The sequence below is a fragment of the Gobio gobio genome, assembly GCF_949357685.1.
Source record: "Gobio gobio genome assembly, chromosome: 11".
Lineage (NCBI taxonomy): Eukaryota > Metazoa > Chordata > Actinopteri > Cypriniformes > Gobionidae > Gobio > Gobio gobio.
In genome coordinates, this window is record NC_137104.1 from 53,760,637 (window position 1) to 53,785,294 (window position 24,658).

The window sequence follows — 24,658 nt, forward strand, 5'->3', positions numbered from 1 at the left end:
ACCTGCTCTGAGATTAAACCTCCTTTATTCATAACACTGGCCAAATTCTATTACATGCAATAACACTTCAGCACTCATACTCAAATTATTACACTCGTTTACATGTGACCTGATTTACTTCCCTAATCTACAGTCTGGATTGACTCCAGTCACTCAGTGGATCACAGCCTGAGACGATGAGGAAATCCATATGTGTGTGTGTGTGTGTGTGTGTGTGTGTGTGTGTGTGTGTGTTATCGAGGAGAACAGCAGAGTTTCTCACAGCTCCTTAATCAATACTGGTTAACCAGCGCTGTCTCGCTTTCCCCCTCCGTCTGCGTCTCATTCTGACTCCTCTACACCTCGGCCCACTCGTCTGATCAACACAAGCACAGTCTGACCACAGTCCATATTCCTCAATCAATCAACGTCACTAGCATCCCGTCCAGCCTAGGTAGTCAGCTCACAGATCCCGTCCAGCCTAAGTAGTCAGCTCACAGCTGTTGTCAAGGTAGTCAGCTCACAGATGCCGTCCAGCCTAAGTAGTCAGCTCACAGCTGTTGTCAAGGTAGTCAGCTCACAGATGCCGTCCAGCCTAGGTAGTCAGCTCACAGATCCCATCCAGCCTAAGTAGTCAGCTCACAGCTGTTGTCAAGGTAGTCAGCTCACAGATCCCGTCCAGCCTAATTAGTCAGCTCACAGATCCCGTCCAGCCTAAGTAGTCAGCTCACAGCTGTTGTCAAGGTAGTCAGCTCACAGATGCCGTCCAGCCTAAGTAGTCAGCTCACAGCTGTTGTCAAGGTAGTCAGCTCACAGATGCCGTCCAGCCTAAGTAGTCAGCTCACAGCTGTTGTCAAGGTAGTCAGCTCACAGATGCCGTCCAGCCTAGGTAGTCAGCTCACAGATCCCATCCAGCCTAAGTAGTCAGCTCACAGCTGTTGTCAAGGTAGTCAGCTCACAGATCCCGTCCAGCCTAATTAGTCAGCTCACAGCTGTTGTCAAGGTAGTCAGCTCACAGATGCCGTCCAGCCTAGGTAGTCAGCTCACAGATCCCATCCAGCCTAAGTAGTCAGCTCACAGCTGTTGTCAAGGTAGTCAGCTCACAGATCCCGTCCAGCCTAAGTAGTCAGCTCACAGCTGTTGTCAAGGTAGTCAGCTCACAGATCCCGTCCAGCCTAGGTAGTCAGCTCACAGATCCCGTCCAGCCTAAGTAGTCAGCTCACAGATGTCGTCTAGGTAGTCAGCTCACAGATCCCGTCCAGCCTAAGTAGTCAGCTCACAGATGTCGTCTAGCCTAAGTAGTCAGCTCACAGATGTCATCTAGGTAGTCAGCTCACAGCTGTTGTCAAGGTAGTCAGCTCACAGATGCCGTCCAGCCTAAGTAGTCAGCTCACAGATGTCGTCTAGCCTAAGTAGTCAGCTCACAGATGTCATCTAGGTAGTCAGCTCACAGATGTCGTCTAGCCTAAGTAGTCAGCTCACAGATGTCATCTAGGTAGTCAGCTCACAGATGTCGTCTAGCCTAGGTAGTCAGCTCACAGCTGTTGTCAAGGTAGTCAGCTCACAGATGCCGTCCAGCCTAAGTAGTCAGCTCACAGCTGTTGTCAAGGTAGTCAGCTCACAGATCCCGTCCAGCCTAGGTAGTCAGCTCACAGATCCCGTCCAGCCTAAGTAGTCAGCTCACAGATGTCGTCTAGGTAGTCAGCTCACAGATCCCGTCCAGCCTAAGTAGTCAGCTCACAGATGTCGTCTAGCCTAAGTAGTCAGCTCACAGATGTCATCTAGGTAGTCAGCTCACAGCTGTTGTCAAGGTAGTCAGCTCACAGATCCTGTCCAGCCTAAGTAGTCAGCTCACAGATGTCGTCTAGCCTAAGTAGTCAGCTCACAGATGTCATCTAGGTAGTCAGCTCACAGCTGTTGTCAAGGTAGTCAGCTCACAGATGTCGTCTAGCCTAGGTAGTCAGCTCACAGCTGTTGTCAAGGTAGTCAGCTCACAGATGCCGTCCAGCCTAGGTAGTCAGCTCACAGATCCCATCCAGCCTAAGTAGTCAGCTCACAGCTGTTGTCAAGGTAGTCAGCTCACAGATCCCGTCCAGCCTAAGTAGTCAGCTCACAGCTGTTGTCAAGGTAGTCAGCTCACAGATGCCGTCCAGCCTAGGTAGTCAGCTCACAGATCCCATCCAGCCTAAGTAGTCAGCTCACAGCTGTTGTCAAGGTAGTCAGCTCACAGATCCCGTCCAGCCTAGGTAGTCAGCTCACAGCTGTTGTCAAGGTAGTCAGCTCACAGATCCCGTCCAGCCTAGGTAGTCAGCTCACAGATCCCGTCCAGCCTAAGTAGTCAGCTCACAGATGTCGTCTAGGTAGTCAGCTCACAGATCCCGTCCAGCCTAAGTAGTCAGCTCACAGATGTCGTCTAGCCTAGGTAGTCAGCTCACAGATGTCGTCTAGGTAGTCAGCTCACAGATGCCGTCTAGCCTAAGTAGTCAGCTCACAGATCCCGTCCAGCCTAAGTAGTCAGCTCACAGATGTCGTCTAGGTAGTCAGCTCACAGATCCCGTCCAGCCTAAGTAGTCAGCTCACAGATCCCGTCCAGCCTAAGTAGTCAGCTCACAGATGTCGTCTAGGTAGTCAGCTCACAGATGCCGTCTAGCCTAGGTAGTCAGCTCTCAGATCCCGTCCAGCCTAAGTAGTCAGCTCACAGATGTCGTCTAGCCTAGGTAGTCAGCTCACAGATGTCGTCTAGGTAGTCAGCTCACAGATGCCGTCTAGCCTAGGTAGTCAGCTCACAGATGCCGTCTAGGTAGTCAGCTCACAGATCCCGTCCAGCCTAGGTAGTCAGCTCACAGATGCCGTCTAGCCTAGGTAGTCAGCTCACAGATGTCGTCTAGGTAGTCAGCTCACAGATGTCGTCTAGGTAGTCAGCTCACAGATGCCGTCTAGCCTAGGTAGTCAGCTCACAGATGCCGTCTAGGTAGTCAGCTCACAGATCCCGTCCAGCCTAGGTAGTCAGCTCACAGATGCCGTCTAGCCTAGGTAGTCAGCTCACAGATGTCGTCTAGGTAGTCAGCTCACAGATGTCGTCTAGGTAGTCAGCTCACAGATGCCGTCTAGCCTAGGTAGTCAGCTCACAGATGCCGTCCAGGTAGTCAGCTCACAGATCCCGTCCAGCCTAGGTAGTCAGCTCACAGATGTCGTCTAGGTAGTCAGCTCACAGATACCGTCTAGGTAGTCAGCTCACAGATCCCGTCCAGCCTAGGTAGTCAGCTCACAGATGCCGTCTAGCCTAGGTAGTCAGCTCACAGATGTCGTCTAGGTAGTCATCTCACAGATGTCGTCTAGGTAGTCAGCTCACAGATCCCGTCTAGCCTAGGTAGTCAGTTCACAGATGTCGTCTAGGTAGTCAGCTCACAGATGCCCTCTAGCCTAGGTAGTCAGCTCACAGATGTCGTCTGGGTAGTCAGCTCACAGATCCCGTCCAGCCTAGGTAGTCAGCTCACAGATGCCGTCTAGCCTAGGTAGTCAGCTCACAGATGTCATCTAGGTAGTCAGCTCACAGATGTCGTCTAGGTAGTCAGCTCACAGATCCCATCCAGCCTAGGTAGTCAGCTCAAAGATGCCATCTAGGTAGTCAGCTCACAGATGCCGTCTAGATAGTCAGCTCAAAGATGCCATCTAGGTAGTCAGCTCACAGATGCCGTCTAGGTAGTCAGCTCAAAGATAACATCTAGGTAGTCAGCTCACAGATGTTGTCTAGCCTAGGTAGTCAGCTTACAGATGCCGTCTAGGTAGTCAGCTCACAGATGCCGTCTGGGTAGTCAGCTAACAGATGCCGTCTAGGTAGTCAGCTAACAGATGCCGTCTAGGTAGTCAGCTCACAGATGCCGTCTGGGTAGTCAGCTAACAGATGCCGTCTAGGTAGTCAGCTCACAGATGTTGTCTAGCCTAGGTAGTCAGCTCAAAGATGCCATCTAGGTAGTCAGCTCAAAGATGCCGTCTAGGTAGTCAGCTCACAGATGCCGTCTAGGTAGTCAGCTCACAGATGCCGTCTAGGTAGTCAGCTCACAGATGTTGTCTAGGTAGTCAGCTCACAGCTATTGTCTAGCCTAGGTAGTCAGCTCACAGATGTTGTCTAGGTAGTCAGTTCACAGCTGTTGTCTAGCCTAGGTAGTCAGCTCACAGATGTTGTCTAGGTAGTCAGTTCACAGCTGTTGTCAAGGTAGTCAGCTCACAGATCCCGTCCAGCCTAGGTAGTCAGCTCACAGATGTCGTCTAGGTAGTCAGCTCACAGATGTCGTCTAGGTAGTCAGCTCACAGATGCCGTCTAGGTAGTCAGCTCACAGATGCCGTCTAGGTAGTCAGCTCAAAGATGCCATCTAGGTAGTCAGCTCACAGATGTTGTCTAGCCTAGGTAGTCAGCTTACAGATGCCGTCTAGGTAGTCAGCTCACAGATGCCGTCTAGGTAGTCAGCTCACAGATGCCGTCTAGGTAGTCAGCTCACAGATGCCGTCTAGGTAGTCAGCTCACAGATGCCGTCTAGGTAGTCAGCTCACAGATGCCGTCTAGGTAGTCAGCTCACAGATGCCATCTAGGTAGTCAGCTCACAGATGCCATCTAGGTAGTCAGCTTGAAGTTTTGAGACAATTTGAGGTAAATAGAGGAGTTTTCCTCAGAAACGGACTCATACCGACAGTCTCTCTGAACACTCACTTTACTGCAGCTCTGACGGTAAAACAAACTATCCCACATCAGATACAGGACGGCTTTCACAGTTACCGGGAGTTTAAGTGAAGAGCGCGCTAATATCTGACAGGACGGAAAGTTGCTCACCACGGATCAAACTCATGAATGAGGCTCTCGAAGCGGATCACGGCGAACAGTCTGGAGCTGAACCCGCACACACACGCCAGGAGGAGGATGGAGATCGACAGCAGACACTGACATCCAGCCGGCTGCGATAATCCGCGCTTTCCGCCGCCTCCACCCGCGGCGCTGGAGCGGCTGATCCCGGGCGGAGAGCCGCCGGTACCGACTGACGATCTGCGGTGAAACTCCGTCATATTCTGACAGGATGAGAGTCTGTTTATTCACAAGTGAATCGGTTCACCGGCGGATCGCACGTCATCATCAACCGTCAGTGCGGCTCGGCTCTGATTGAGATCCGCGTCCAGCGCGTGTGATGTCCAATTCCAGAACGAATCGTTCATTTGAAACGGTTCTTTGCAGTGATTCAGTTGAACCGACTCGCGTTTGCCTCTAAAAACGTTTAACGTCCGTTTACTCCACAACAACGTCGAGATTACAGTACATGTTGACACTGGAAAACCACTGTAAATTAATATGGGATTATTTTATTCAACTTCAAAGAAAAGTGGTTGTATTGCTTTTGTATTAGGCTAATATGTATTATTAATTAGCCTATTGTAGAGATAATTATACGTTTCTCAAAACACTCGACTGTAAAGGAAATATTTTACGCAATATTGCCGGATTTAACTAAACTTTAGCAAAATTGTTCGATTTCCATGAACTGACGAGTCGATTCATTAAAGCGAACCGATTCACTAAAATGATTCAGATTTAAAAAAAAATCTTCATCCTCCACCAACATGTACTATAACAAACAAACCAGATACAGTATAGTTTATAGTTAAAGCTGAAGCTTTTGTCCTGTCAGCTGAAGGGAATAAAAACTCAGAGCTGTAATTGATATAAATGGAGGCTATTCAAGTCCCCTGGTGCACTAAATAATGAGAATGAATCACTTTATTTTGACAAGACCAACTGAAAATAAAGATGGATCATCAGCCCTGATATTTGCCTGTCTGTGGACATCTTTTAGAGAAAGATTCAGTACTGAAAAGAAAACAGCTTAATCCAGCCTAAAACAACAGAAACCCTTTGGTTTAAGATGTTTTTATTCATTGAATTATTAATGAAATGCAATAAAGAACATTCATTTCATAAATATACAATCATTGTTTCCCGCTCACAGTACAAGTGTAACTCCCAAATGAACAGTAAAGGGTCCAGCTTTTATCCAAAGCGATTATGATGTGAATAAATGTAAACAAAGTGCATGACCATCCAGAAACATGAGTAACCCTCTCCATTACCACCATACAAACATCACAAATCAACCATTGATGCTTTAAAAAGAAACATTTTATACATGTACTCAAATGGTAAACTAAATAAAAACACAATGTGAGGTTGAATTGTTATGAGCCCCTGCTCTTTCTGGGTATAGCTGCCAATGGGATGGGGGCGGAGCCGGATTATTCCTAACGCCTGAGGCTTCTATACTTAAAGGAACACGCCGACTTTTTGGGACTTTATCTTGTTCACCGTATCCCCCAGAGTTAGATAAGTCCATACACACCATTCTCATCTCCGTGCCATAACTCTGTCTGACACACCCACCGCTAGCCTAGCTTAGCACAAAGACTGGAGGTAAATGGCTCCAGCTAGCCTAGCTTAGCACAAAGACTGGAGGTAAATGGCTCCAGCTAGCCTAGCTTAGCACAAAGACTGGAGGTAAATGGATCCAGCTAGCCTAGCTTAGCACAAAGACTGGAGGTAAACGGCTCCAGCTAGTCTAGCTTAGCACAAAGACTGAAGGTAAACGGCTCCAGCTAGCCTAGCTTAGCACAAAGACTGAAGGTAAACGGCTCCAGCTAGCCTAGCTTAGCACAAAGACTGAAGGTAAACGGCTCCAGCTAGCCTACTGCTCAATAAGTGACAAAATAACTCCAACACTTTCCTATTTACATGTTGTGATGTGTGTAGTTACATTGTGTACTAAGACCGACAGAAAATTAAAAGTTGTGATTTTCTAGGCCGATATGTCTAGAGAACTATAGGCGCTGTGTAGTATCATTGCGCCGCTGCTCTCATGGTACGGCTCAAAGCTCTTGATCATTACGCAGGAATGAGAGTATAGTTCCTATAAAACTAAAATACATAAATAAATACATGAAGAAATAAAAAACTAAACAAATATGTGAGATGGTGGTCCAGTGGGTTAAACCATGGAACTGATACGCAGAAGGTTGCTGGTTTGATCCCAGTGGTCACCACCAGTGTGTCCTTGAGCAAGGCACTTTACTCCATGTTGCTCCAGGGGGAATGTCCCTGTAATAAGGACACTGTAAGTCGCTTTGGATAAAAGCGTCTGCCAAATGCATAAATGTAAATGTAAATACATAAATAAATACATGAATAAATGAAAAAACTAAAATACATAAATAAATACATGAAGAAATGAAACAAAAACTAAAATACATAAATAAATACATGAAGAAATGAAAAAAAAACTAAAATACATAAATAAATACATGAAGAAAAAAAACCCTACAATATATAAATAAATACATGAAGAAATGAAAAAACTAAAAAAATACATAAATAAATACATGAAGAAAATAGCCTACATAAATATATGAAATGTCAAAAAATCGTAAATATATGAAGAAAAGTTAAAAAATCTTAAATATAGGAAAAAAATATATAAATAAATAAATGAGTATTTATCCTTTTACTTCCTTATTTATGTATAATTGTATTTTTTCACATTTATTTATTTCAATCATTTATTTAATGTATACATTTTAGACAAATTTGTAATCTTTGTAATTAAAATATTTATGTTTATATATAATATAAATTATATGTATACATGTATGTGTCTGTATTCAAATATACATAATAATTATACACAGTACACACATATATACTGTATTATATATATATATATATATATATATACACACACAGAAACTTTTAATTTGGATGCGATAAATCATTTGACATCACTAATACATAAATACATTTGAAAAAATACAATTATACATAAACTCATATAAATACAAATGTATTTATTTCTTTGTATATTTATGTATTTATTCCATTTCTTTGTATTTTTGTATGTATTTATTAGGGCTGTCGACATTAACGCGTTAACGCATGCGATTAATTTAAAGTCCTTAACGCAATTAACGCAAATAAATTACAGAAGTACATGAAGCTGCGTCATTAACGTAATTCTCTTCAAGCAGTTAGTAGATGATGTTTGAAGTCGGGAGTTTATAACAATCACATTTCCATTCTAATTCTTTAACCCGATTCTGCTTCTGGTTGTGATCATTTTAAGCTGTTAATCTCTGGGAAAGTGTTCAGTGATCCAGTTATCGAATTCATTCAAACAGTCCAAAACAGCGCTAATGTAAAGAAGGCCAGGCTGATTAGGCTACATCAGAGAGAATAGAGACTTGCACTGTGTTTTTAGTGAATTATTCATCCCAGTGAGTGCTTTGCTTTAAAACACAATAGTAAAAAACACTTTAAAGCTCTGTCGTATTCTGCGATTGTTTCTGAAGAGCGCAATTTTGGTGTGGTACAGTAAGCGCGTGAGAGTCTGTTATATTGATGCACAGAGAACGTGTGTGTGCGCGCTCTCGATCACTGATCGCACGCTGCATTCATGTACAGACACATTTCAGTACATTTACGTTCTTTTGCACGAGGATGAGCACTGAGCATTTACTGAGCTTGTGTCCAGTGTAGAGAGCGACGTTGTTGTGTTTAGTAATTGTACGTTTTTGCTGTCAAAGCGGTTGATTTAGGAGTATCGCAGCTTGACCCATCTACATTTACATTTGACATAAATTGTCTAAAATGAAAACAATCTCGTTGTTGTTGCTCTGTACACATACTATACACTGGGAATTCTGTAAAGTTTTTTATTTTTCATGGGTGCTTAGGTTTGTATAAATTTATTATATAAAATAATTACATGGACTCCTTATATTTGGTTATTTGGTGTCCTTTTGGAGTCACCTGATCCTTGAAGCTGCAGAAAATAGGCTACAGTGTGAGAATCACCCTTCAATCTGATTGTTTACTTTGGATATAGCAAATTATGACAAAACGAATGTGTTTGGTAAGATAAATGGCAAATTCTTAAAGGGTTACTTCAGTGATTTAGCATTAAGCTTTGTATTTAAACTGGGTCATTTATGTAGTAGAAATGTGAAATTATTTTTGAATTTGGTGCCTTCTAGACTGAGAAAAGACAGAAAATATATTTTTGTCTCATGTGGATGAAAGACAACAACTCCCAGAATGCACTTGCTTCGCTGCCCTATGAGGCCACTCCCTACACCGTCGTTTTGATCTTCGTAGTAATACAATCATTTCGTTCAGTTAGAGAATAAACACTACAATTAAAAACTGAACTGAACCGAACGAAAGTCACGTCACAGACGCAGCAGTGTCAGATTTCATTCCTCACGAAGAGCTGAGCAGAGCTGAGTTAACGTTAAGCGCCAGTCTGGCACGTTTTCTGATCGCATATGGAAGCTAAACTATCACAGGAATTCATTGAAAAGTTGAAACACTCACTTTGCTTTGCACCGCTCCGTTATGATTGTCCGTGCGGCCGTCTGTGTCTTTCATTCAGTGTGTGAGATCTCTCTCCTATGGACGGGTTGATAACATGCGGAACAGCTCCATCTAGTGGCTGTAGTCTTTAGCCTCTGGCCAAAAAATCCTCAGATGACGCAAAATGGCGATATTTGCGTCATTGGAGGATTTTTTCCAGAAATAAAATGCATAATTCTCTCATCTCAGGGGGATATGAGGGGAGAAAGTACCATAATTTGAATATACTACCGGGTTTCTACTGATACAAAGCCTAATGCTAAATCACTGAAGTTACCCTTTAATTTCACGATAAGCAAGCGATTAATCGTACAACAAAGGTGCGATTAATCACGATTAAAATGTTGAATCTATTGACAGCCCTAGTATTTATTCATAATTTTGTCATCTTTGGGATTCCATATCACAGATTAGGAACAGTTGATGGAACAAAAATCAGGATAATCTTTATAGTTTGCCTAATAAATACATTTTAAATACAAAAAGTAATCATTATGGAAATCACATAATTCCACTCTCATACTGTCCAGCTCTAGTTCATCCATGTCTTTAAAACAAGGATAGGCTTACAAAAGATATAACGCATTAATAATCATAATCATGTTGAATATTAAGAACTCACTGTTTGTAGAATCGCCAACAAGTGACTAGAACTAGAGTGAGAACTGCAGCTACTGCTCCTATTATACAAATCCTGGCATAGAGACTCCGCCGTACAGATTCTGTTCCACAGGCAAAATATGATCCATCTGCAGAATGAAGATATATATAAAAATAATAAATGGCTTTTTTAACCAACATCATCACCTGTTTACCTGAATCTAGGCTCTTTAAATGTATTGGTGTGTGATCAGAAACATCACTGTATAAAGATCATTCATATTCACTCATATTATGATCATATTTACCCCATTCTACTGAAGCTGGTTCTGTCAGACTGCTGTGATTGACCAAACAGTCATAAGATCCTCTATAGTTTCTGTCGATCTTCACACTGGTTCTCATCTGAAAGGTTTGATCATCATTTGGTCTGATTTCAGATGTTTGATCCTCTAATTTAGTTCTGTTCAATCTAATGTCCATCTGAACATCTCTGGGGTAGAAACCAGTGGCAAGACACGTCAGAACCAGCTTATTCTGATCATCAGGAGCTTCACTCACAGAGACACGGACATCTGGAGAACCTGGAGCAGAAAGAAACAAGGTGAATTATTAATCTGGCGGCCCAACTCATCGGTATCTTTTACTAAATGATAAATCTCAGAAAACAACTCCTGAACTTGTGTCATAAACACACACACACACACACACACACACACACACACACACACACACACACACACACACACACACACACACACACACACACACACACACACACACACACACACACACACACACACACACACACACACACACACACACACACACACACACACACACACACAAAGACAGACGTAATTTAAGTGATCTCATCAGAACATACACTTTTCTGTCTTGTGAAACACTGAGATCCAGGTCTCACACGTATTGAGGAAATGTTTGATGACGTGGTTTCGTCCAGTTTGATTGTCCCATTGCTCTTTGGTTCTTTTGGCTTTGGGGCTTTTCTCAATCCACTGCATAGTGTCAGAATTAAAGGATATAAGATCCTCTCCATCAAATCCATATTCATCAAAGACAGTCAGATCCACTGATCCATCAGTAAGTTTCTCCAGTTCACAGCCAATTATTCTCTGAAGAACATGAAGCTCTACAATCACAGAACAACACTCATGAGAAACGTTTACATACACCGATCAGGCATGACATTATGACCACCTTCCTAATATTGTGTTGGTCCCCCTGACCCGTCTCTGATGGACTCCACTAGACCCCTGAAGGTGTGCTGTGGTATCTGGCACCAAGATGTTAGCAGCAGATCCTTTAAGTCCTGTAAGTTGCGAGGTGGGGCCTCCATGGATCGGACTTGTTTGTTCAGCTCATCCCACAGATGCTCGATTGGATTGAGATCTGGGGAATTTAGAGGCCAAGTGAACGCCTCAAACTCACTGTTGTGCTCCTCAAACCATTCCTGAAGCATTTGTGCTTTGTGGCGGCGCATTCTCTGCTGAAAGAGCCACAGCCAGCAGGGAATACCGTTTCCATGAAAGGCTGGACATGGGCTCAACAATGCTTAGGTTGGTGGGACGTGTCAAAGTCACATCCACATGGATGGAGGACCCAAGGTTTCCCAGCAGAACATTGCCCAAAGCATCACTGCCTCCGCCGCCACGCCTTCTTCCCATAATGCACCTGGTGCCATGTGTTCCCCAGGTAAGCCACACACACACACCCGGCCATCCACGTGATGTACAACCCCAAATCAGAAAAAGTTGGGACAGTACGGAAAACGCAAAAAAAAAAGAAAAAAGAAGTGATTTCTAAATTTACTTTGACTTGTATTTCATTGCAGACAATATGAACACAAAATATTTCATGTTTTGTCTGGTCAACTTCATGTCATTTGTAAATATGCATCCTTTCCTGTCATTCAGACCTGCAACACATTTCAAAAAAAGTTGGGACAGTAAAGCATTTAACACTTTGCAATGTTGCCATTCCTTTTCACAACACTTAAAAGACGTTTAGGGACTGAAGACACCAAGTGATGAAGTGTTTCAGGTGTAATTTTGTCCCATTCTTCCTGCAAACAAGTCTTAAGGTGGGCAACAGTACGGGGTCTTCGTTGTCCACACATTCTCTATTGGAGACAGGTCGGGACAGCAGGCAGGCCAGTCAAGTACCCGTACCCTCTTCCTCCGCAGCCAGGACTGTGTAATGTGTGCAGAATGTGGTTTTGCATTGTCTTGTTGAAATATGCATGGACGTCCCTGGAAAAGATGTCTTCTTGAAGGCAGCATATTATGCTCCAAAATCTCTGTGTACTTTTCAGCATTAATGGTGCCTTCACAGAAGTGCAAGTTACCTTTGCCAAGGGCACTGACACAACCCCATACCATGACAGACCCTGGCTTTTGGACTTGTTGCTGGTAACAGTCTGGATGATCCTTTTCTTCTTTGGTCCGGAGCACACGGCGTCCATTCCTCCCAAAAAATACCTCAAATACTGATTCATCTGACCACAGTACACGTTTCCACTGTGTGATGGTCCATCCCAGATGCCTCCGAGCCCAGAGAAGTCGACGGCGCTTCTGGACACTGTTAACATAGGGCTTCCTTTTGGCACAGTACAGTTTTAACTGGCATTTGTGGATGTAACTACGTATTGTGGTACTTGACAAAGGTTTGCCAAAGTAGTCCTGAGCCCATGTGGTGATATCGCTTATAGATGAATGACGATTCTTGATGCAGTGCCGCCTGAGGGATCGGAGATCACGGTTGTTCAGCTTAGGCTTGCGCCCTTGTCCTTTACGCACTGAAATTCCTCCAGATTCCTTGAATCTTTTAATTATGTTATGCACTGTTGAATGTGAAATATCCAAATCTCTTCCTATCTTTCTTTGAGGAACATTGTTTTTAAACATTTCACGTATTTGTTGGCAAACTGGCGATCCTCGGCCCATCTTTGCTCCTAAAGAATTAGACCTTTCTTGGATGCTGCTTTTGTACCAAATCATAATTACAATCACCTGTTGACATCACCTGTTTCAAATCACATCATTATTTAACCATTTTACCTCATTACTAGCCCTAAATTGCTCCTGTCCCAACTTTTTTTGAAATGTGTTGCAGGTCTGAATGACAGGAGAGGATGCATATTTACAAATTACATGAAGTTGACCAGAGAAAACATGAAATATTTTATGTTCATATTGTCTGCAATGAAATACAAGTCAAAGTAAATTTAGAAATCACTTCTTTTTTTTTTTTTTTTGCTTTTCCATACTGTCCCAACTTTTTCTGATTTGGGGTTGTAGAAGAACACGTGATCATCAGACCAGGCCTTCTTCCATTGCTCCGTGGTCCAGTTCTGATGCTCACATGCCACTGTTGGTGCTTTGGGCGGGGTCAGGGGTCAGCATGGGCACTGGTCAGCGGCTGTGCCGCCCCATACACAACAAACTGAGATGCTCTGTGTATTCTGACACCTTTCTCTCAGAACCAGCATTAACTTCTTGAGCAGTTTGAGCTCCAGTTGCTCGTCTGTTTGATCGGCCCACACGGGCATCAATGAGCCTCGGCCGCTCATGACCCTGTGGCCGGTTCTCCACTGGTCCTCCATGACCCTGTGGCCGGTTCTCCACTGGTCCTCCATGACCCTGTGGCCGGTTCTCCACTGGTCCTCCATGACCCTGTGGCCGGTTCTCCACTGGTCCTCCATGACCCTGTGGCCGGTTCTCCACTGGTCCTCCATGACCCTGTGGCCGGTTCTCCACTGGTCCTTCATGACCCTGTGGCCGGTTCTCCACTGGTCCTTCATGACCCTGTGGCCGGTTCTCCACTGGTCCTTCATGACCCTGTGGCCGGTTCTCCACTGGTCCTTCATGACCCTGTGGCCGGTTCTCCACTGGTCCTCCATGACCCTGTGGCCGGTTCTCCACTGGTCCTTCATGACCCTGTGGCCGGTTCTCCACTGGTCCTCCATGACCCTGTGGCCGGTTCTCCACTGGTTCATGACCCTGTGGCCGGTTCTCCACTGGTCCTCCATGACCCTGTGGCCGGTTCTCCACTGGTCCTTCATGACCCTGTGGCCGGTTCTCCACTGGTCCTTCATGACCCTGTGGCCGGTTCTCCACTGGTCCTTCATGACCCTGTGGCCGGTTCTCCACTGGTCCTTCATGACCCTGTGGCCGGTTCTCCACTGGTCCTCCATGACCCTGTGGCCAGTTCTCCACTGGTCCTTCATGACCCTGTGGCCGGTTCTCCACTGGTCCTTCATGACCCTGTGGCCGGTTCTCCACTGGTCCTCCATGACCCTGTGGCCGGTTCTCCACTGGTCCTTCATGACCCTGTGGCCGGTTCTCCACTGGTCCTCCATGACCCTGTGGCCGGTTCTCCACTGGTCCTCCATGACCCTGTGGCCGGTTCTCCACTGGTCCTCCATGACCCTGTGGCCGGTTCTCCACTGGTCCTCCATGACCCTGTGGCCGGTTCTCCACTGGTCCTTCCTTGGAGCACTTTTGATAGAGACTGACCACTGCAGACCGGGAACACCCCACAAGAGCTGCAATTTTGGAGATGCTCTGACCCAGTTGTCTAGTCGTCACAATCTGGCCCTTGTCAAACTCACTCAAATCCTTACGCTTGCCCATTTTTCCTGCTTCTATCACATCAACTCTGAGGACAAAATGTTCACTTGCACCCACTAACAGGTGATGAAGAGATCATCAGTGTTATTCACCGGTCATAATGTAATGCCAGATCGGTGTATACTGTAGATGAATATATGCAGTTTCATAACATGAGAGTAAAGCATGAATCTCACCAGAACACTGTGAGTGTGTGCAGTCTGACAGCATCTTCAGCTGATGTAGGAGCCAGTCTCTGTGATCAGGAGGATCTGAGGGTGTATTGGTCCAGTCGTACACAGTCCGGCCGTCCCTGACCCAGACTCTTTCTTCATCACTGTAGTGTTTAATCTGTCGGCCATTAGCAATGCCCACCGCACTGAACTCTGGGAATGTGTCTGCTCTGGTCAGGGCTGTAAACGTGTAGTGGAGGAAGTGTCTCTCTGAGGAACATATAAAACACAAACTGTGACAACACCCCTTGTCAAAAAATCCTATTGGAATTTCAGTTTGTCCTGTGATATTCTTTATTATTACTTATTATAATAAATAAATGAATTAATTACTTTTTGGAGTAACCCTGGAATGAAAAAAGGTCACCCTGCTGTTCCCATATGTCCTATATCTTTTTCGGACCTCGTAAGCAGAAATAAATAAATAAAAAACGTCCTGCGCGCGCTCCTCCAGGCTGTGAAATCCAGGCTAAAACTTTACAAAAAGTATCATTTGACAAAGTATATTTGACTGAATAATACGGTTTCTTTCCCGCAAAACCTTAAAGTATTCTTTCTGAACACTTTCCATTTATGACGCGCGTCTCCCTGTATCATTGCGTGATACTTTTGTTTCCTTTTTTGTAAAGTTTTAGCCTGGATTTCACTGCCAGTCATAGCCATGGAGGAGCGCGCGCAGGACGTTTTTCAAAATTAAACAAAGACAGGAGGGCATAGGACATCAGCAGGGTGAGTAGAAGATGACTTTACTCTCATTTCAGCTTGAATCGTGGTTTATGAGGAGATTTCCTGTGTCTTCATAATAAAAATAGCTTTAACAACATATTAAACAATGATTTATTAAAAATTTAAAAATGCAGAATGTTTTCTGTGATGTGTAGGTTTAGGGGTAGTGTGTGTGTGTGTGTGTGTGTGATGGGCAGGTTTAGGGGTAGTGTGTGTGTGTGTGTGTGTGTGTGTGATGGGCAGGTTTAGGGGTAGTGTGTGTGTGTGTGTGTGTGTGTGTGTGTGTGTGTGTGTGCGTGATGGGCAGGTTTAGGGGTAGTGTGTGTGTGTGTGTGTGTGTGTGTGTGTGTGTGTGTGTGTGTGTGTGCGTGATGGGCAGGTTTAGAGGTAGTGTGTGTGTGTGTGTGTGTGTGTGTGTGCGTGTGTGTGTGCGTGTGCGTGTGTGTGTGATGGGCAGGTTTAGGGGTAGTGTGTGTGTGTGTGTGTGTGCGTGATGGGCAGGTTTAGGGGTAGTGTGTGTGTGTGTGTGTGTGTGTGTGATGGGCAGGTTTAGGGGTAGTGTGTGTGTGTGTGTGTGTGTGTGTGTGTGTGTGTGTGTGTGTGTGTGTGTGCGTGATGGGCAGGTTTAGGGGTAGTGTGTGTGTGTGTGTGTGTGTGTGTGTGTGTGTGTGTGTGTGTGCGTGATGGGCAGGTTTAGAGGTAGTGTGTGTGTGTGTGTGTGTGTGTGTGTGTGCGTGTGCGTGTGTGTGTGCGTGTGCGTGTGTGTGTGATGGGCAGGTTTAGGGGTAGTGTGTGTGTGTGTGTGTGCGTGATGGGCAGGTTTAGGGGTAGTGTGTGTGTGTGTGTGTGTGTGTGCGTGATGGGCAGGTTTAGAGGTAGTGTGTGTGTGTGTGTGTGTGTGTGTGTGTGTGTGCGTGTGCGTGTGTGTGTGCGTGTGCGTGTGTGTGTGATGGGCAGGTTTAGGGGTAGTGTGTGTGTGTGTGTGTGCGTGATGGGCAGGTTTAGGGGTAGTGTGTGTGTGTGTGCGTGTGTGTGTGTGTGTGTGTGCGTGTGCGTGTGCGTGTGTGTGATGGGCAGGTTTAGGGGTAGTGTGTGTGTGTGTGTGTGTGTGTGTGATGGGTAGGTTTAGGGGCAGTGTGTGTTTGTGTGTGTGTGTGTGTGTGTGTGTGATGGGTAGGTTTAGGGGCAGGGGCAGTGTGTGTTTGTGTGTGTGTGTGATGGGTAGGTTTAGGGGCAGGGGCAGTGTGTGTTTGTGTGTGTGTGTGTGTGTGATGGTTAGGTTTAGGGGCAGTGTAAGGGGATATAAAAAACGTTTTTTACGGTATAAAAACCATTACGCCTATGGAATGTCCTCACATTTCACAAAAACAAACATGTGTGTGTGTGTGTGTGTGTGTGTGTGTGTGTGTGTGTGTGTGTGTGTGTGTGTGTGTGTGTGTGTGAGTGAGTGAGTGTGAGAGAGAGAGAGAGAGAGAGAGAGAGAGATAGAGCAGAGACCCAATCCCATTAAAATCCTGTAGAAATGATCCTACAGGACATTTATGTATTGTCTTATAAGACAATTACCTCAGAATCCAATAGGAATCAGATAAGAATCTTATAGAACAAGTCATAAATATCGGAATCCTATAAGAACGGTTCCAAAATATGATAGAAATTCCTGTACAAGCTTATTGGAGTCCTTTAGGATTTTTAAGGGACAACAGAAGCGCATATGTAAAACTACTAAAAACAAACTAAATATACTATAAAATATGTTTTATTTTAAATAAAATTGTATAATACATGTTACAAAATTGATTATAGTATGTTTGTGACTGCAATTTGATGGCCGTCGATCGTCTGAAATAAACGTGTTCTTACCTCGCAGCGCATCGCAAAGAAAAGGGTAAAACCATAAAAATATAAGCAAAAATATTATTTTGTCTATAGGGAGCATGTTTTAAAAGATATCCTATCAACCATGTGTGTCTTTTATATTCCAGGTGAGCGTGAACAGACACACAAAGTGAAAGGGAATCTCGTCTCTTCCGGGTTGTTTTGAGCGCTTTGCTGCCCCTCAGCGGCGGATGGATGGAATTACACTTTCGGTTTCATTCATGACGTCATACGTTGAGGAAAAATCCAGTCGTAAAATCATTTACATTCGTTGTCAACACTATTAGTTTTTTTTTACAACTCTCTTAAAATAGTTTTCACACTATAGTTTGAGAGCATAACATACAGTAAAACACACAATCAGTAAATGCATACATCTTACTCCATAAAAAAGGTCTCCAAGAACAACGAACACAAGACACATTTATTAAAGCGCACTATGAAAACAGATGTTGCACAAAAAAAGCAAATGTATGCATTTTTCAGACACTTTTATTTAAAGAGACGTACAGTGTTTTCAATGCATGGGTTTCCTTACATTAACAAGCTAAGCCAGAAACCTTCCACAAGTGTGTTTTAATTTACATGTCATTTGATGCATCTGGTTCCTGACATCTATAGAAGGTTTGCAGTTTGCAGCGTTGATAGGAAGATATTTTATTGTCACTTTAAATAAAATGCAACAGTTTGACCTTTCCACCGTCCAATGACAATTCTGAAAGTAAATGACAGGAGTCTACTGATATATATAGTATTGTTGCTACAGTGATGAGTGTGACTTACACGTGAATCTGAGAATCTGTTGTTAAGATTGTGCCTAAGTCTGCTTACATTCAGCGTTAAAGGGATAGTTCACCCAAAAATGAAAATTAGCCCATGATTTACTCAGCCTCAAGTCATCCTAGGTGTGTATGACATTCCTCTTTCAGACGAACACAATCTGAGTTATATTAAAAAAGTCCAGGCTAATCCAAGCATTATAATAGCAGTAATAGTTGCTCTGTTTATGGAGGCCATAAAAAGTGCATCTGTCCGTCAAAAAACTGCTCCACGCGGCTCTGGGGTGTTAATAAAGGCCTTCTGAAGCGAATCAACGCGTTTGTGTAAGAAAAATATCCATATTTAAAAATGTATTTCATCAGCCGTCCCCGCGCCATCACTTCCGGCGAATAAGGTCAAAATACATGCAAAATACCGTATATATCATAGATATATGCATAGATTCCTCATTAGTGCATGCACAGATCGGTCGAATGAGGCATCTATGTGTATATATCTTTGATCGCGCCAGTATTTTGACCTTATTCGACGGAAGTTATGGCGCTGGGAATACTAGATGACATTCGTCTGATAAGAGGTAAAAAAATAACAAATACTGTTGGGTTTCTCGCAGAAACCGATGGTTTCGTGTCTTAAGACATCAATGTGTCGCCACGAGCCGCAGGGTTTAATAAGGATTCGTATGTCTGTGTGTTTTTACTCTCATTGCTCTCATACTCTATAATATCAACATTGACATCATTTTACGACTATCACACTGCAACGGTTGAGTTAAAAATCTGCATTTGTGTTCGACTGAAGAAACAAACACACCTACATCTTGGATGCCCTGGGGGTAAGCAGATAAACATAAACATTTTGTTTTTGGATGAACTATCCCTTTAACAGCAAGTCAAAGAGGACAAGCTTTCAAGTGCATTTTAGACATGTGCTCTGTCCATGCAATAAATGTGTGTTCTTGTGTAAGTTTTCTAGCATGCATAAACTCAACTGCTCAGGTGATGTTCCAGCTTCCCACATTTACAACTAAACATGAAGATCCACCTTTGATTGCTTTCAGTCAATGCACAAATCTTAAAAAAAAAATAATTATATATATATATATATATATATATATATATATATATATATATATATATATATATATATATATATATATATATATATATATATATATATATATATACTATATCATGCCATTTAAAAAAAAAATTGCTAGATCACAACAGCCTAAAAGGGTTAATTTTTTGACATGTTTTAGCTAGTTAAAAACTTGAAATATTATTAACGTGATTATTTATTATTACTATAAATAAATAACGCTTTAGCTATTTGGGGTATTTTTGATCTCAAATGATGTTTGCTGAAAAAATTATAATAACAATTCCCTTCATCATAAATGGCATGAGACTTGATGTGGTTGTCGACACTTGCTAGCTCTACAAACAAACAAAAATCAATAAATGGGAATAATATCTGGTTGTATGTTTAGCATGAATCAAAAGTCACACACTCCAGAGACCCCATGAAATAACGTGATTTTGTAACAAATGTAATATATCACTCACTTAATGAATGTTTTTACTCTACATGTGTGCGGAGTTGGAGGTTTTCTTTTAATTTATATAAATACATAATAAATAAAACAAATCTTATCCATAAACTATAACTCGAGGATCAATGTCGCATAGTAAATCCATCACCAGTAGAATCATTTTGTGCTGGGATTAATGTAAACACAGATGTGGGAGCGTGTCTAAAGCGAATGCAAACAGACGGTTTATGTGTGTGAGTGTTTTCTGATCTGTGCATTAATAGTGTAAACGCAGCCGATGTCTGATGCTCGGTCTACTCAGATCCCAGTAAGTAGTGTCGATCCGGTCTCACAGTTGACCAGACCAATGGCAGCTTGTTCAGTGTCAGGATTAGGGCCTGACATCCGTGATACAGCTTTTTGACTGTGAAGCTGAGAAACAGATAAAGCAGGAGTTAATAAACACTTCAGCATCCTCAAGTGAATGCAGAATTCAAGACGGTAATGCATTAATATTATACACTGTTACATCTAATGAGTTAGACTTACTTAAAAAAAGCATGCAAACCGATTACCTTAAACAAAAGTGAAACAGGAATAGTGTTGTGCAGACAAGTGCTTAAGTTAGTATAGTTCACTTACATGAGTTCTAGTAACTAAACAATAACTGCCCTGGTGAAACAAAGTATACTTTATTGTATTTCAAATATATTCTCTTTTTCAATAGTATATTGTAAATATACTAACAAAAAATTGTTCCATCTTTAAATATATAAAAAGTATATTAGCATCATATTTTCACGATGCAACTTTTAATACACTTTAAAATAATTGTATTTTAGTATATTTAGAAAAACATATTTTAGAAAAATATACTTAAAATGAAAGTTCTGTGTACTTTTGTAAAAGTGTCCTTATTTGAGCGTTACTTTAAAATATATTTTTGGTATATTTTAAACTGTGCTTAAATTTGTCATTGTAACAATGCACTGAAAGTATATTTTAAAATACATATTTAATATCCTTAATTTGTAGTATATTTAAAGTTAAATTTGAGTAATGCTTAACGTTATTTATTCATGCTTAAGTGTTAAAATATTAAAAGCCCATTTTAAATATATGCAGTGTAGGCTACAAGCCCTACTGTAGTTGTGATATGTTATACTGTATTGTTATATTGTAAATATGTTTAATGAGTTTACACTGGCAGAGAAGAATCGTGTTACAATCGTACACACAGTTCTATATTAAACCAACAGCACACTAAAATACAACGCAAGAAAATATGAGTTGAGTAGTTGAGCATTATCGGAATTCAAATGTCTCTTCAACTTGGTCTGTGACCAATCAGATTGTGTTGTTCACTGCCTGCAGCCAATCAGAGGCAAGATCATAGCAAAAACATAGTAAGATCATTTTGTTTAGTTTTGCTGAAACCATGTGAAGTTTTTGGGCTTGTCTCTTCACAGCCTTGGTAGCACATTTAAACTACTGTATTGAGCGACATTGTGTAATTCAAAGTATATTGTACAATGTATAGCTAAGTAATAATACATTATATTGTTATTGACTACAAAGTGTATATTTTTTGTATTTAGGGAAGGTAAATAAAGTAAATAATTAAACCTGAAAAAAATAATATTCATAATATATTGCTTGTGTGTTCTGAAGACACTGGTAATTCATTTCTAATGTACTTAAAACACAAATAAAGTACACTATAAAACAAATAAAGTATACTTATAACACAAAGTATACTTATAAAACAAATAAAGTATACTTGTAACACAAAATATACTTATAATACGAATAAAGCACATTTAATATCACTAATCAAACATGTAATAGTCCCTATACTTAAAGTGTACTAAGTATACTTAAAGTTGTTCCAAATTAGCACATACAAGTACACTAAATATACTTAAAGCTATGCTTTTGCACAACTTATTTACAACTAAAATATACTTAGTACAAAATAAGTTGTTTCAAAATAGCACACTTCAAGTTATCATTAACACACTTCAAGTATACTGATAATTAGTCTAGCTGCAAGTATACTTAGCATACTTTTCACTAGGGTGTAGAGATCTTTTCTAGGGTGTAGAGATACTTGATCTTTTATTTTAGATGTACTCTTGACTTATAGCTACCGCTGTTGTGTTTTGCTGAATGTTGAAGTGTGCGTGACTCAAGTAAGATAGTCACAAATTAATTGGATTATATCAACCCAATTCAAAGTTGACATAAGTGTTAGCAATACAAGTGTAAATGATCATTATACGACATAAAGAGAAATATTACATTGATCATACGATCATTCGCAAATACTACCGGGTTTCTACTGATACAAAGCTTAATGCTAAATCGCTGAAGTAACCCTTTAACTATTTAATTATTCAGTCAGAAGCTATAGGTCAACTTTTAAAAACAACCTATTTATCTTCCTTTGAAACCAAATAACTGTGATTTCTTGTTGCATAGCTGCATCAAAAGGAAGAGAGGTATAATAATATGAATGTCTCAAGTGTGCAACCAAAGTGAACACTGATCACCATCATGGCGAGGCACTCAAACCATCAATTATTCTTAACTTGGGTTTTCTGAGTAAACAAGGAGTAGTATGTGAATAGAGCAGATGACTAGATTTTTACAGTGAAGACATCATCAAACTTCATCATTTCTATAAGTTCAGATGTTTCTACCATCTGTCCAAGGATGTTTCTAAACAAGATACTGATCATGTTGAACATTGATAAACTCACCTTTTGAACTTGTAAACAAACCCAACACAATAACACTAGACCTGCAACCACAGCCACAGCGACTCCTGCTATACAAAGCCAGGGAGATTCTGCTTCCCGGTCAGAGCTCGTTATATCTGCAGAATAAACACATTATAAATGCATTTTATATTACCAGCACTGACTTGTATTAAGTTTCATATGTTATGCACGCAGAAGCAGTGCTACTATATACAAAATGAATTGATCAAACCAAGAAATGAGAGCATTTTCAACTCATCAATATTTGTTACCGAATTATGATAAATCTATCAATACAATGCATTTATTAATTAAAATGATGCAATTAGAACTTACTCTTTTTAGTGTTGATGTGTTTTATTAGACACTGTTTGGATCATAGATGGACAGAAACTAATGATTGTTCTCCAGCTCAACACAGTTAGTCTTATTGTGTTGTTGATTTACCTCCTGATATGATCTCTCACTGCAGTGTGAACAAGTGTCTCATAGTAGCGCCGAGCCAACGCACAGAGTAGCATTAGAACATCACTTTAACACACTCACATGTGTGTGATATGATAAAACAGCGCTGCGTTACCACACACACACACACACACACACACACACACACACGAGCGGAAGAAGCAGAAGCACTTGCGGCAGAATAAAAGCTCCGCCCGATCAAGACACGCCTTTGTTTTGAATAAGAGACCACTAGCGGCGGAAAATTACATATTGTGCCTTTAACCTTGTAATGACGGACCCCGGTGCAGCCACAAATATCATAACTATCTATAAGGCCTACTGTAATTAAGACATTCTAGAAATGTATTAAAAAGAAAGACGCTATGCGCAAGTGTTTGTAGCACATAAACTAATAAAAAAATTGTCATAAAGTATAGGAAATACATATTATAGATTGTTCAGCTGTGTATTTGATTCCATAACTAATTAAAACAAGAGAAGAGACAAAAAAAGTCAATTAGACAAAGGCCAGATAAAAGGCTATCTACACCCCAGTCAACCGCATTGGTGCAAAATGCAAATTAATATTGACTTTTCCTCAATTCCACAGCATCCCTTTTCCTGTAAAAAGTGGTAACGTAAAAAATGATGATAACATCTAAATTAATTGGTTTTATCAAAGTCAAAAATATTATTTAACATCACTGAACCAACTTATAGCCAATGCATTGATTTATAGATTTCATACCAATTCTCAGTAGGCCTACAGATATCGACCTCTCCCGCGGGATCTCCGGGAAGCCCCGTTTCTATCCGGTGTGAAGATGCATTCTCGGTGATCCGATCAGAAGTGGTCAGATAAAACACACATGACCGTTCCCTGATACTTTACATGCGTATGAAATGAAATGCGTCTCCTGTGACGTGTTCTGATAGACAGCCACGTCACTTTCAGGCAACAAATTAATGAACGAATCGGCTCACACGCGAACATAATAATACACTCAAAAGGTTTAATAATAGGCTATATTTGTTAATAAACTGCGTGTTTTGGGTCAGAAGTAAAGAAAATGTGCTTACCTTTGTGCTGATTTTGATGTGCGTCGCTTAGAAGAGGGTGATGAAGAAGCCAAAGCAGCTCAATAAAGAACATGTTTCTACTGTTTAGACTCGAGTCCTGTGTGATTGAAGATCAGTATCTCTATAGTGTCGATTGTGCGACACTTTCGTTTTCGTTTGTCATTGTCAACACACACTGAGTGAACACATTTCCATAACATTATCATCATCTGAGGAAGCAGGTTAGTGTTTTCGTGTTCAGGTTAGCAGGCTGTTCAGTGTTTTCATGAACTGAAGGAAACGTCTGATATCGGCGAGATCTCTCTACCATAACGTTACACCATGTCCAGCAACACACACTATTAAAGGGACAGTTCACCCAAAAATGAACATGTTGTCATTTACAACCTGTATGAGTTTCTTTCTTCTGCTGAACACAATATATTTTGAAGAATGAGAGAGTTGACGGCACCCATCCTTCAATATTCAACAATTGGGTTGTTTATTTAACCCAGCATAGTTTATTAATTTGTACTATAATACTTGCTTCTTTCTTTCTTTTTAATTCATACATGAATTAATGTCTATAT

At 41.7% G+C, this 24,658-nt stretch overlaps 1 protein-coding gene and 1 long non-coding RNA gene across 2 annotated transcripts; both read right to left on the reverse strand.

Annotated features, from left to right (window-relative positions):
* Positions 1-5,877: 5,877 nt before the first annotated feature.
* On the reverse strand, positions 5,878-17,637 carry LOC307133838 (zinc-alpha-2-glycoprotein-like). Its single transcript, XM_079829140.1, has 6 exons — positions 17,472-17,637; positions 14,847-15,092; positions 10,905-11,171; positions 10,327-10,602; positions 10,041-10,167; positions 5,878-7,111 (listed from the first exon to the last, which is right to left on the reverse strand). The coding sequence occupies exons 1-6, from the start codon at positions 17,545-17,547 to the stop codon at positions 7,051-7,053; spliced, it is 1,053 nt and encodes a 350-aa protein (XP_079685266.1). The 5' UTR covers positions 17,548-17,637; the 3' UTR covers positions 5,878-7,050.
* Positions 17,638-19,549: 1,912 nt separating this feature from the next.
* Positions 19,550-24,315, reverse strand: LOC307133940. The gene is made up of 3 exons (XR_013817504.1): positions 24,090-24,315; positions 22,563-22,678; positions 19,550-20,232 (listed from the first exon to the last, which is right to left on the reverse strand). It is a non-coding gene; the product is annotated as an uncharacterized lncRNA (long non-coding RNA).
* Positions 24,316-24,658: the final 343 nt, after the last annotated feature.